General features: G+C 41.8%; 1 protein-coding gene across 9 annotated transcripts in view; it reads right to left on the bottom strand.

Annotated features, from left to right (window-relative positions):
• LOC102934536 (kinesin-like protein KIF20A) overlaps positions 1-13,836 on the bottom strand; it is a 45,505-nt gene that overhangs the window by 26,933 nt on the left and 4,736 nt on the right. For all 9 annotated transcript variants that reach the window (XR_006288522.1, XR_006288523.1, XR_006288521.1 and 6 more), the window contains exons 5-10: positions 12,837-12,975; positions 12,563-12,747; positions 5,769-5,877; positions 4,998-5,189; positions 4,800-4,911; positions 2,876-2,947 (exon numbers count right to left, since the gene is read on the bottom strand). Coding sequence is in view for 6 of the 9 variants with exons in the window: in XM_043539604.1 (XP_043395539.1) it covers positions 2,876-2,947; positions 4,800-4,911; positions 4,998-5,189; positions 5,769-5,877; positions 12,563-12,747; positions 12,837-12,975 (809 nt within the window). In the remaining 3 variants the exon portion in view is untranslated. The remainder of the gene's footprint in view (positions 1-2,875; positions 2,948-4,799; positions 4,912-4,997; positions 5,190-5,768; positions 5,878-12,562; positions 12,748-12,836; positions 12,976-13,836) is intronic.

Here is a 13,836-nt window from a genome sequence, read left to right as displayed (position 1 = left end):
TTAATCAGCAATATAAATATTGTACAAATTAAGTACAATTTTTAATATTGTTTATTTTCAGATATGTTGGTGTGACATTTCTGGACACACATCTAAGATGTGAACTACAGAGTACCTTCTTTCTACTGTTTGATTCTTCAGTGGCTTTTGCAAACAGAAGGAAGAAACATGGTTTTGTACAAAGCCTTCCCTTCAATACAAAGTCCAGACTAGGGCATCGGATAATTAAGGCTGTGAGTTTGTCACAGATTCCATAACCTCTGTGACTCCTGCAGCAGCCAGTGCAGCTCACCTGGGGGCCGCCTGAGGAGCTCAGGCAAGCCCTGGGCCAGCTGCACTGGCCACTGCTGGGGCAGTCTCAGGCCACCACCCCCCTTTCTCCCTCCCCAGCAGCAACAGTTTGGGTGCATGTGGGAGGGAGCTCAGGGCTGAGGTGAGGACTCTGGACAGCGCTTACCTTGGGAGGCTTGTGAAGCGGTGACATGTCCCTCCCTTAACTGCTAGCTCTGCATGCTGCCTCCGCCTTCAGGCACCATTCCTGCAGGTCCCATTGGTGGCAGTTGGGATGGGGTCAGCACGAGGAGCTAGGAGCAGAGGGAGCCTGGGAGAGATGTTGCTGCTTCCAGGGAGCCACACAGGGAGCCTGCCAGCCCCGCCAACCCCCGCCATCACCCCCCACCAGGGCATGCTGTGTGCCCCTCCCCCACCCCAGGCCACCACCACACCCAAGATTTAGTCAGATATATAGTACAAGTCAGGGACAGGTCATGGGCTGTGAATTTTTGTTTCCTGCTCATGACTTACTAAAAATACCCATGACTAAAATATAGTTTTACTCATAATACAGCTATAGTTAAACACATTGCAACAGCTTACAGAATGACATTAGTATTTCCATATTCCATGGAGAGATGGTTAAGCCAATGTCATAATCCTTATTTTAAAATACATAGCTATAGCTGGATACTTTTTGGATGCAGAGTAGTTTGTTTCTGCAGCTTCCAACATCTGTTTAGAGGACAGGAGTTCCCCACAGGTTGACTTTTACAGCCAAGTGTCAACACTTAGCACATAATGAAACTTTTGTCATCAAAGTTTGGATTAGGCCATTGGTTTGCCTCCACATGGCCCACCAGAATACTTAGAAATATTTGTGCCAGGATAAACATTAAAAAAAACCTGCATTATGAGGACATTTAGGTTGCAAAGTCAAGTACTCAAAAGTTGTGATGTGCCCAAATGCAGACTGCCCATGCAACCTAAGCCTATGTAGATTTTAGCCCTTTACATGTATATGTTTAATTACATGATCACATACTATCTCCACAAGATCCCTACCTCATTCAATACACAAGATGGGTGCTGCTCAGGGAATGAGGCAGTTGTTCAATATCATTCAGTTGATAATCTTATTTACTGTAGACTAACCAAAGTGTGCAGGCAAATACAGAACATCTCATAGGGCAGTTCTCACCATAATATCAGAGTGCCTCACAAAATGTCAGTGCTCTTATCTCATTGGAGATGAATTTGTTATCTTCCCCACTTAGAAAAATAAGAAACTGACTCACTGGCAGAGCCATGATTTCAAATCATAACATCGTGACTCAACTCATATTCATGCCTCCAGATCACGCTGCCTTACTGCCTGGGAACCCACAGCTCCTAACAACTTCAGCTGAAGGTCTGAGTGCTCAGAACTTCTGCTTTATCAGGCCCCAGGTGGCTCAAAGGAGGTGCCCAGAGAAAGAGGAACATGATTAGTGGCACTTGCCAAAATTTTGTCTTAAAGGACTTCCTCAGTAACACATGACCTATGGCAGAAGCAGGTCTCTTGTTTGCCCTTCACCTGCCTTAAATCACACGATCATTCTTTCACCTTCCTGAAGTCCTCTATTTTGTTCTTTTCACTCCTACCAACTTCTAGAGGAAGGGGGAAAGGGATCCTATAGACATCTTCTTTCACTACACAACCCTGATTCAGTCCCTGAGCACTGTCCATTCTGTGCACTGCAGGAAGGAGGAGTCCTGTGGGGAAAACAAGTTAGTATGTGTATAATACATACGATCACAAGCAGGCTGAATTAAGGTTGACCAAGCAACCTACCATTCCACAACTTCCAAGAGCTTGACTCTGCCACCTAAGCATTCTTTTAACAATGTAGTTTCCTAGGTTTAAAAGGAAATACATAAAGCAGTAAAAACAAGATAACACCCATCTGCCCGAGATCATGCATCATTGGTAGAGTCTGGACTCTGAACCTTCTGCAGTGTAGCGCAGTTTGAGGTGTGAGACTCACTATATTATACAAACAGCAGCAAAAGGCAGTTACCATTAGGGGAGGCTTGATGGCGTCACATACCGAGTTGGGGGACACAGCCAAGCTTAGCTCCCCCATTAGAAGATGGGAAGCTCCTTCCCCACATGAGGCCCCAAGGAAGGGGTTGTCAGAGGAAGACTGTCTTGCTCTCCCCACTCCCAGAGAGGCTATTGCCATCTGGGGTTCCCTGACCAGTACATTCTGTGGTTGCATTGGGAATGGCTTTGGCCCACCATCAGATTAGAATATTCGTGTTCAGTTATTTCAATAGGCTACCAAAAGTTTCCTGGCTACAGATGGAAAGTGGCAATTTTCATAAGTTTCTCTCAACCATATCTTAATGGAATGTAATGGGACCAATAAAGCCAGCTTTCTGTACTCAAGACTTTTTCCCCTTACCAAGTTTTAAAGGTCTGCTGCAAACATGGCTCTGAAATACTCAAAGGTCAGAGAACAATTTATAATTCAGTGTTAGACAACTTAGACATAGGTTTAACTACTAGCACACCCATAATAATTAATTTTATTGTAGAATTAGGAAGTAAGACACTTACTCTGAAACTCCAAGAATACGAGGCTCAGCCTCATCACTTAGTCTTAGTAGTCTGATAGAAAATATGCTGTGACTAGTAGGGAGACAAACAAGTTTTCATTATCAACAATCTGACTTCCATCTAGAATTATGTTCAACTTTACCTAGTATTTTGGTTTTTACAAGTTGAGTGGGGTTAATAGAAAATTAAGGGTCAGACAAAATAAAAGTTAAGGAGCATATTTGTAATGCATTAATTTGAACAGCCAATAAAAGTTGATACAGTATTTAATACCATTAAAAACCAGAAGGTAAAGAGAAACAAATAGAGGTTACTTGAAGTGTGGGAGTTAAGGACGGGATTTTAATTAGCTGCTTCGGGGGGGGGGGGGGGGGGAGATGATTTTCATGATTCACACAGGCTGTTTGGCTTAAGCAGCATAAAGAAATCTACAGATCCATGACAGGTTCATTTTTGGATCCCTGAACACAAGAACTTCAGACAGAAACTAGTGTTTGGAATACCAACTCCCTGAAAATAGGGGGAGTGGATTTAGAAGGGGGAAGGAGGAGAGGAGGAATCTGTCAGTCTGATAATTCACCCTGGTTTCTAGCATATGCATCATTTATTGTTCAGTTTACCCAATATTCTGTGAGGTTTTCCTGGTGCATTAACATTTTAATATCACAAGAAAATCCTAAGTCAACCCCCTCAGAAAGAACCAGCCATTAGTGCTCTGGCAGTTATACTCGGGCTGTCAGACCAAAGAGGGAAGCAAAATTTCAGAGAGTTAAGAATATTCTGCTGCCAATTTCTCCTGCACAGTCTGAGCACTCCAGTTAATCTCTAAGTAGTTTGGCAGAAAGGCACTCCAATAGTCAAATCACAATTCCTGAAGGAATTAGTTTTGGTGTGTACAGGCAATGAATTACACTCAGAAATTAACTGAAGTCAGTATTCTCTGGAACACCAGTGTAACTGTTCCATGTATGAAGTTCTGCTAAGAAAGCAGATAGCTTTGTTCTGCATTAGTTTAAGGGGTGTTCAAGTGTAGCCTTCCTCTGTAGGTGGCTACAGGCTGCCATTGTTCAACAGGAAAGATCACAATCTCTTGTTGAAAACAGACTGAAAAAAATCCTTGGGAAACAGACAAATGGACATCAGGCAGCAGAGGATAAAAAACCCTCCCAAGTTATAAAACAAGTGGGCATACCTTTTCAATACAAGATCCTCTGCCTTTTTCCCCTTACTTCCGCTTAATCCAATATTATCTCAGTCTTTTCTGGACTGAATTATAACCAGCTAGCTGTTATCCATAGAGACTAAATGGAAAGCTGAATTGCAATATTCTAGTCTGGCAAAATGTAGACAGCTGAGCATCAGTATATAAAGGTTTTACTGCAGGTTAAATTTGATCTCTGGCCCTGCACACATATGGAACAAGTGGGATGACAAGGAAATCCTGAAAAACCCCAGCTGGAGACAAGTAGTTGCCCAGTACTATCTTTGAGACCCAAGAGAAAACAGCCATTCCAATTCTGTTCCATTTATTCTTTACCAAGATCTGCTGATCTATCATCTCAATCAACTGTATTGATCTAATTAAATTAACATGGATGCATTTGATCTATTTCACAGAAACTAATGAGACCAGTGCAATTTCTGTACCATAACCAGGCTTAAGAGACTGAAGGAGGTAAAGAAAACAAGGACTCCAATTATTGGCAGATTTTTTTTTGCCATAATCTTCTCAGTTTTCCCCCTGAAAAAGGGAAATTAGTGACAGGTTTGATACACTGGCAAGTATACAATCAAGCAGAGTCTTAAGCAATCAACAAATAATTGCTCTTTTCAGAAGTGCTTTCAAAGTGGTATAATTTAATTATTTCAGTTTAACAAAAAAAACTAAGGTACAAGGACATATCTATAGTTACAGGCAGCAAACCTTCTACTTGAGTGCTGGTTCATCCTAGTGCAAGCCAAGCTTCGGTTCTTGTTTCCTATTTTTAGTATTTTGCAAGCCTCTTCCGTACTCTGAACATTGATCCACTTTAAGTCTGCAGAAAGAGAGACTTGTTTACAAATACATCAAGTCATTAATATTTGTATAGGACAACCAAAGTCACAAAAGTAATGTCATTACCTTTTATATAAGAGTTTCCTCCTTGATCCTCACAGATTCTTAGAACTTTGCGTTTTTGATTTTTTGATATAGCCAATACATCCATAAGGTCATACACATACTCATTATAAATTTCACAGAAGGAAACCCACACTGAAGACTGCGTTCTCTGATGCTTAGTCCCACCAGTGTCAAGTAAAACAGAGTCCTCCACTGTTAAAGATGATTAAAAAAAAAAAAGTTACCCAAGTGCCTTTCAGCGAGTCTGAAATTGTTCAGTAGCCTCAGAAATTCAAATGGCAGAAAGTCCCTATTAAACAATTTTGTGCACAAAATCTAAGCTTTGTTACTTCTCCCAATTTTTTGCATACACCTAATTAACACAAATGCATGAGCACACTTGACAGATTAGTCCCAAATATTTAACATTGCCCATCAAATCTACAACTCAAAAACAGACTTGCAAATACTTCCTGGTTTTCCTATTTTCTCCTCTTACGCCAACCACCAACTTGATGTTTCTAGCCACAAGTTCTGACCAAACCTTTTTTTGCCTAGCAAACTAAGCCACTACTTAAATGTGGCAAAGATATCAAAGAGGATTTTAAATTTGTTATTTCTCTTCTACATTTTCACACTTTGAAAGTGAGTTAAATCTCTAAAGCTTTGAAAAGTCTAAGAAAATTTTCTACTGGCTGCCAATTACAAGATTCTCTGCTTCCACTCCCTCCATTCTTAAAACAATTCCAGCAGACACCTTCATTTTTCCCCATGAATTCAAGTGTATTTTACCTAGCGGGTCAGAAGGCAGACTTGTTGAAGTACAGCTGCTAGAAGACACAGATTCCAAGGTACATAATGAAGCACTCTGAATTATAGATTTCGAAGTATCTTCTATGTCCTTGAGAAAATAAAAAAAGTTGTTGTAGCCAAGTTAACATATGATCATAGTTGAAGAAATAGTGCAACAGTGACAATGTTACGCTGGGCTTGTCTTCACCTCCAATACTAGTTTTTGTAATTAAATAACCTTTTTCAATCTACAAAAACAATTCAGAAAGATCATAACTGTAGTTTTTGCAAGAAGAAGAAGAAAACTAGCCATGAAGCAAAATCAGAGTAGAACTCTTGAGTTAAGCTAAAATTTATATTCAAAGTCATGATTTCTTGGCCCCTTGCTGGCAGCCACTGTTTTTACTAGAAGTTTTACATTTGCAACAGTAGCAATAGTAGTGAGGCTAGAACCAGATTGCCACAGCCTCTTTTCTTAAATATTGTGCCCACCTGCTCCCCCACGCCAACAACTTGATCTTTGGCATGCTGAATGGAGCTCCAGGCATCGCATTCTGTAGGAACAGGATTTTATATTTGTACTATAAAGAATTAATGTATGATTTGATCATCCTGCCAGCCACCCTTTTTGAATAGCAGAAAGGAATGACCCTCTGGGACATTGGCAGAAACGCATCTGACAGACTGCCAGTATCTGTACTGATGTTAAGGCAGGGACAGACCAGAACAGTCCTTATGACTGATTATAGTCACTCTTGTTTTAGGATAAGATTTTACTACAGTAAATACTGTAAGGTCTTGCTTTTTGTATGCATTGCAGACTAAGTTGTGTAAGGTTCTTTTGCAATCCCTTTACTAATCATATAATCCTTTCCAAAATGTTATCTTGTCTGAAGGTCTCTGTAAAAGACTGTTTGTGTGAATGAGGAATGTATGCATCAGGAAAAGACAAGTTGTGAAGGCCATTGTTAAAGTCAGATGGTCAAGGAAGGAGGAGTAAAGAAATTTAAGGACACCAGCGAACCATCAACGTGCATCCATAAGTGAGGAAGGGCAGATTGACGACCCCGAGGTGGAGGCTGGCATCCCTAAAGACAAGACAATTGATTAAATCGAAACCAGGACAGGATGACCCTCTCGGAGGTGTTTTAGAATGTTAACAATAAGATAACACCAATTAAGGAGTAACCGGTCACAAACTGACACAGCAAAATCCATAGACTTCAACAGAGAGAGAAAAAAAAAAAAAAAAAAGACTATAAGAACAGGGTACTTCGCCATGGGACTTTGGGTTCATCTTGCCACAACTCCAGAAGCATTGGATAGTGACCCACAGAGCCCCTCTGCAACAAATCTGACTGGCCACTAGATTGATCCAGGCTCTGGACTGGTAACTATAAACATCAACTGGCAGGAGTGCGTGAGTGTGAGTGAAAGTCATATGCTAACTGCTGTATTCTCAATAAATGCGGCGTATTGCCTTTTTCCCTAAAAAAGATAGCGTGCGCTTCTTATAAGTATAAGACTTCCCCTCCCACAGTTATATTTCCTCCTCCTCCTATTTTGACCCTGCGTCAACCATTCTTCAGTCAATATTTCACATAGATGGGAGTACACAGGTAAGTATATGTAGACTAATTGCTGTTAAAATATGAAAGCTTCCTCTACATGTTCAAGAGTTAAGTAACAGAACAGAACTTCAGATTCTGATTTCTCACATGAATAGTATAATTTGTCACTATTGGGAAAGTCAGAGGTGTTTCATCTAACAAAATGTAAACCGTGAACTCTTTCAGTTGTAAACCAATAAGCAAAGTGCAAATTTACTTGAAAAAGGTAAAGATGTCCACTTGTTTAAACAAAGGGGGCGGGGGGGTTAGGTTATATAAAAAACCTACCTGAATGGAATTTAAGTATAAGACTGTAGACAAAGTGAAGCAATACTCTTAATAAAGTAGTTAGAGATTGGATGGTTCGGGGCCATCTAGATATACGTGTCAACCTAAGATGGAACTATAAGGACTTCAGAAACAAAAGCTTCACCAATAACAGACTAGATAATCTAGTGATTCCTTCTGGCCTTTAACTACATGAACAGGACAAGTGCCTTGAATATGCCTGCTTTGAACATAGCAATATTACAAATTTGAGATGTTACCAGAACTTGATCAATCTCAGTGTTTTCAAACTGTGGGTCATGACCCAGTGCTGGGTCGCAGAATGTAAGGCACTGGGTTGCGGCGGCTCTGCTCAGCACTGCCAACGGGGTGTCAGAAGTCCTGGCGGCAATGCTGCCAGGTTAATGTAGGCTAGTCCCTAGTTAATGTAGGCTAATACACACTGTGCCCCAGAAGCAGCCAGTAGCAGGTCAGCTCCTAGGCGGAAGGGGCAGGGGGCCCACGGGGCTCTGTGCGCTGACCCCACTCCAAGCACCAGCTCCACAGAGGCTGGGGGAAGTTTGAAAACCACTGATCAATATAAAAGGGATCTGTCAAATGTAAATTTCAAAATTACCCCAAATTTCATCTGGCTAGATCCAAAATTAGGCTTCAAAAAAACAAAAAGCTGGCTCTGCTGTCATTAAAGTCCCACAGCTTGTTCAGATTTTTCCAAAGTAGTATATCCAAACATCTCTCTTCCTCTGTCCTCCACATACTTGTTTGCATTATAATCATGAAAAGCAACCTTCCCATAGACCACTAAAACTCCATAGTAACAGAAGGAATGAAGCCTTTGCAATTCAGAGAGAAGTTCAGAAGGTTTTGCTGTATGCACTAAAATATAAGACAGATGCAAGTAGTCAGGTTACCATTTATCTGCTATTCATAAAAGACATCCTCATCAAGTTCATTTATGAGCTCTCTTGACTGTTATGGCAGTTTTGGAATTGTAACGTTATAATAGCTTGTTTTCCTTCTTAATTCTTTTACAAGTTTCAGTTTTGCTAACACCAGAATGCTTGAAAGCCTTATGACAAGAATTCAGAGTGGAGTCATTGTTCATACTACCATAGTGCCTAGGAACCCAAGTCATCAACTAGGACTCCACTGTGATAGCAGCAGTATAAACACAAGATAGCCCCTTCCCCAAAGATCTTACAATCTGTCCAAGTATAAGACAAGAGACCACAGATGGATATGGGAGCCAGAGGCACCAACTTTCTAATGTGCCATAGGGGGGTCCCTATGGCACATTAGGCCCCACCCCCGCATCTCTGCCCTCCCCCAAGAGCACCTCACCCTCACTCCTCCCCCTACCCCCCCCAGCACACCGTGGAATAGCTGATCCACTACGGGCAGGAGATGCTGGGAGGGATTTGGCTGGTCATGGGTGCTTAGCACCCATCATTTCCCCTCCCCCCCATGGGTGCTCTAGTCCTGGAGCATCCACAGAGTCAGCACCTATGAGGGGAGCACAAGGAAGCAGTAAGACAATACTGCTTGTCTGACAGGAAGTGGTACCAGTGGCCTAACTGCAGTTAATTTTTTGCAGGCATCATGGCAAAGAGATTTAAGGAGGGGTTTGTAGGATAGTGTAGTTTTGCAGAGGTTTATGAGGAGCTCCTCCCAACCATGAAGATTAGCATGGGAGAAAACACAAAGGTGCTTCTTTGAAAACTTAACAGGTGGGCAATCATGGCTGGCATGGGCCAATCAGAGGCACAAATCATCATCTTGATAGCAAAGGACTGAGACACAGTGGGGGATAGGCCACAAATGGCCTCGAAAGTGAAGACAGCAACTTAGATTTGAGGATATAAAGAGGAAACATGATCAAAGCAACGAGCTAGGAGAAGGTTCTTTGCAGCAACGTTCTGAACAAATGAGTGGGTCAAAATTGCATTTGTAAAGGTAGAGGAAAGGATGTTGCTGTAATTAAGATGTGAGAGGACAGCCTGGACAAGAGTTTTAGCTGGGTAGATGTAAAAGAAAGGCTGTATCTTAGAGATTTTATACAGAAAGAATCTGAAAGACTTAGATATATCCTGGATGTGAGGACCTAGAGATCTGAATCATAGAGGATACCCAGATTACAAGACTGAGTGACAGGTAGGATGGTGGTGTTGTCCAGTGACTCACAAAAAGAGCTGCGGGGGGGGGGGGGGGGAGGGAAGATGGGAAGAGATTAAGAACTCTGTTATAGCCATTCTTTGCTTCAGCAGATGGCTAGGTGTTCATGAGGAGATGTCAGATATGCTTACATTTTAGTTTGGACTGGTCCGGTGTAGAGTAGAAGATCTGTGAACTGTCAGCAAAGAGATGGTAGTTGAATCTGGGTCAATAGTTTTGTTCTACATTTGAGTGTACCTGCTAATACACAGTTTTAATCTCTTACCCTTCCTTTTCCATAAAAAAAGTCTGACGTTCATAGTCCCATAGCATCCAAATCACTACAGCCATTCAAGCAGAGATCAATGAAGCAGAGAACAGTTTAACTGATGGAAAGTTTGGATAGTATAGACAATATCTTCAGAATAAGGTAGAGGAGGCTGGTCAAGTTTAAGGAACAAACAAAAGCCTTTCAAATAATCTCTAGAAAAGGAATGGTTAAGTATTTAATTTTTTACTTCTGGTGGAATTCTCCATCACTGTGCATGTGCAGAATTTACGTTCCCCACAGAAAAATGACTGATGGGGAAGCCACAACAGCAGTCATGCGACCCTCCCCAGCAGTAAGTTTCAGGTGCCCAGGGCAGCCACCAGAGAGGTAAGTCACTGTGGGGCAAGAGACAGGACTGGGGAAGACCTGGCTGGAAGCTCCAACCTGCTGCTAGTCTGGGCTGGGTAGGGCAGGACTTCTTCCCCTACATGGCAGCCAGGTCCAGGTCAGACCCACCCCCAGATTTTTCCCCCTGGCTGCAGGAAGCTCTGCAAAACTACACACACACCCCTCAGCTGCAGGTGGAGGGATCCCTGTACAGGGAGCTGCTCCCCATCTGCCAATCCCCATGCATCCAGACCCGCTCATACCCAGATCCTCCCGCTGAGTCTCACCGCCCCCACCGCACTCAGAATCCCCCCAGTGAGCCCCACTCCTCCTCCACCTGGACCACCCTGATGAGCCACCCACACCCAGATCCCCAAACAGCTGCACCTGGATCCTTACCCCACTGAGTCCCACTCCTCCAGCATCTAGACCCCCTCCCCCCCCCAGACCCTTCCCCTCGGCTAACCCCCAACTGCCTTCACCTGGACCCCCCTGCAGAGTCCCATTACCACTGCACCCAAAAAACCCTTACAAGCCCCTGGTGCATCCAGATCCCCTCTGTACCCAGATCCTCCACCGAGCTACCCACACCCAGATTGCCCTGCACAGAACTCTCTCAACCCACACCTGGATCCCCCCAACACTAAGGCCCTCCACACTTGAATCCTGCATTGCTGAGCCTGCCTGCCCACACCTGGTGCACCTGGCATGGAGGGGCATGGCCCTGGGGTGTTTCTGGGGCAGGCCCAGTTCTTGCACTGTGACAGAGTTGGGTGCAGCCTCACTGCTGAGTCCGTGTCCCGGGGGAGTGGGGGGAAGCTGCAATGATCTCCCACCTCTGTGTAGCCAGTGGCCTGTGGTCGCCAATGCCATGCTGGTAGCCTCCACATTTGACAAATAAAATTTTCAGAATTTTAAAATATTATGTGCAGAATTTTAGGTGCAGAATGCCCTCAGGAATAAAACTTTCTACTAATCCTACCTGGAAAAAGTTCCGATTATGTCAATTTTCAGTAGTACAAGACTCCCACTAATGATTTAGTACTCCTTTGACACCTGTCTTTCACTGACCTTTTCTTCTAGGTCTTTCACATTTTTTCATTTGAGGTTCTCTGATCTCTATTTAACATTTTATTAAATCACATTTGGATCCATCAAGGTTAGATTTGCAGGGTTTGAATGAGCTGCTAGAATAATTTCTGTTCTCATTTGTTGAGAAATGAGTCTCTGATAGTTAACTGGACTATTCCAAAAGCGGTCATGGCTATTGGAGACAACAGAAAGGACAGTTGGGAGGGAAGACAACCCCCTAAACCACCTCACTAATCCCATAGCCATCCAAATATATTTCGGCACAGGACACATTGGGCTGAACATAATAGATTTTTAAAATGGAAGAGTAGGAGTGTACATTTTGGGTTTATCAGACTGATAGTATTCTTAACACATATCAAAGAGAAAATTTTGAAATGCACCAATTTGGGAGCTTAGACTCCCCACTGAAATTTCATTGGGACTAGGATACTTTTGAAAAAATTTATTTACCCACAATAAATTTCTATTCCTTACATAAAACCTCAGTCATGCTGGAACGGAATCATTTTGGTAGCTTGATTTCAGCTTCACACAGATTTTGAGAGCAGCGACCAAATTTGTACACTTTTTTTATTCAAGGTACATTACAGCCAGACACCTCATCTGAGAAGAAGGAGATCAAGGTTCTATAGATGTTATCCTGGGAAGAATTACACAATAAACTGGAAATGACCCTCAACAGCATAACATTAGCAGGTTTCAAACTAATGTTATAATATTTTTCACTTCTGTTTCCCCTGTCTGTAGCAGACTTAGTTTCCACAAAGTTCTCATTAAAAAGGTTTAATCTATGCTGCACATATGATCTGCTGCTCTTATTCTTAAAAGTCTCCATATCTTAATTGACACTACAGAGCCTACACAAATTTGACAATGGAATTCACTACAGCAGAACCTTGTAAAAAAGTACTAAGCACTTTTTTCTTTTTTTTAAAATTAAGGGGAAGATTTAGATGTTAACTTAAGTAACAAGGAAGTATTTGGTTACTGACCTCTTTCAGAGAAGCAAGAACAGCAGCTTTTATAGTTCCCTCTTGTTTAACCTGGGTCACATCTAGCTTCTTTACATCATTGCTTAAGTATGGTTTCAAGTTCATTTTCAGATATTGTCTTCCTCTTATGTGGTGAAAGATCATATCAAGAGAACGAGGCAAAATACCACCATCTTTTGGAGAACCTGTGAAGAAAAGTAAGTATTATATGTAGTTAGTCTCACATAAAGTGTTAACTGGATTTTATGAAAGTAGTAACATTTGCTTTTGTTACCTTGAATAGTGTATGTTTTGCCTGCATTAGTAACCCCATAGGTAAACACTAGTCCATTTGCTCCATCAATGTAAGCTTTTATTATCTCTTTCATTGTGCCTTCAAAAAAGTCACTTTGAGTAGTTTCTGGACCAAAGACCTAACCAAAAAAAGAACACGAATTTTCAAATGACATCTGGAGAAGCTGAAAAATGGATTACTAAATGGTACAAAGAACTTTTGTTTATACCATTCACTGTTGAGTAATAAGGTAAGTTAGTTGTACAGAGAAAGTTGGACAAACTGTATCAGCTTCATTGTCTGGATCCCCTATAACTGATCACAAGTTTGTTTTGGCTTCATGTCATGCATGTTTAATTCCAGCGACTGAGATAAATGCAGGCTCGCATTTATTTCTGACCACCATTCAACTGGCAAGAACCAAGAATAGCCTGAGCTCATCACATGCCAAGTATCCTGGAAGAAGAATCACCTATACTTGTATTGCAGGATAGGAGGGAGCCATATAGAAATGTGCATCTACAATTCAAAAAATTACTCAGAGAAAGACCAAGTCTTAAATATGAAGCTATTCAACAGGTGATGCAAACCACTCTCCTGATACTGGGAGAACAGAAGCTCCTGTTGTCCTTGCTGGATTTTGCATTCATGTGTCAAGAAAAGAAAAACTAGGCATCAGGTTTGAAAGGGATAAGCCAGAAAGCTTCCATCTTCTCGACTGGAAGATATACCTTTCTAGATGCCAGTTTTAAGTAACACACTCCTACAATACCTATATACGCAATTGTGATTGAGAGGGATAATGAAACCACAAAAATGTATGTGGTCACACTATTTTCTTGTGCTATGTTGTTTCATATAAAATTGCCTGCAAGAAGCTTTTGTAAACACCATCTAATCAAAGAAAGCAATACGATTACTACATACATTTCCTTCTCTCGTCTAATTAGCATTTGTGTGAAAATATACCCTTCCTGATGAATTAACAGTGAATATCAGT

This window comes from Chelonia mydas, chromosome 2, assembly GCF_015237465.2.
Source record: "Chelonia mydas isolate rCheMyd1 chromosome 2, rCheMyd1.pri.v2, whole genome shotgun sequence".
Lineage (NCBI taxonomy): Eukaryota > Metazoa > Chordata > Testudines > Cheloniidae > Chelonia > Chelonia mydas.
This window is presented reverse-complemented; position numbering and strand designations above follow the sequence as displayed.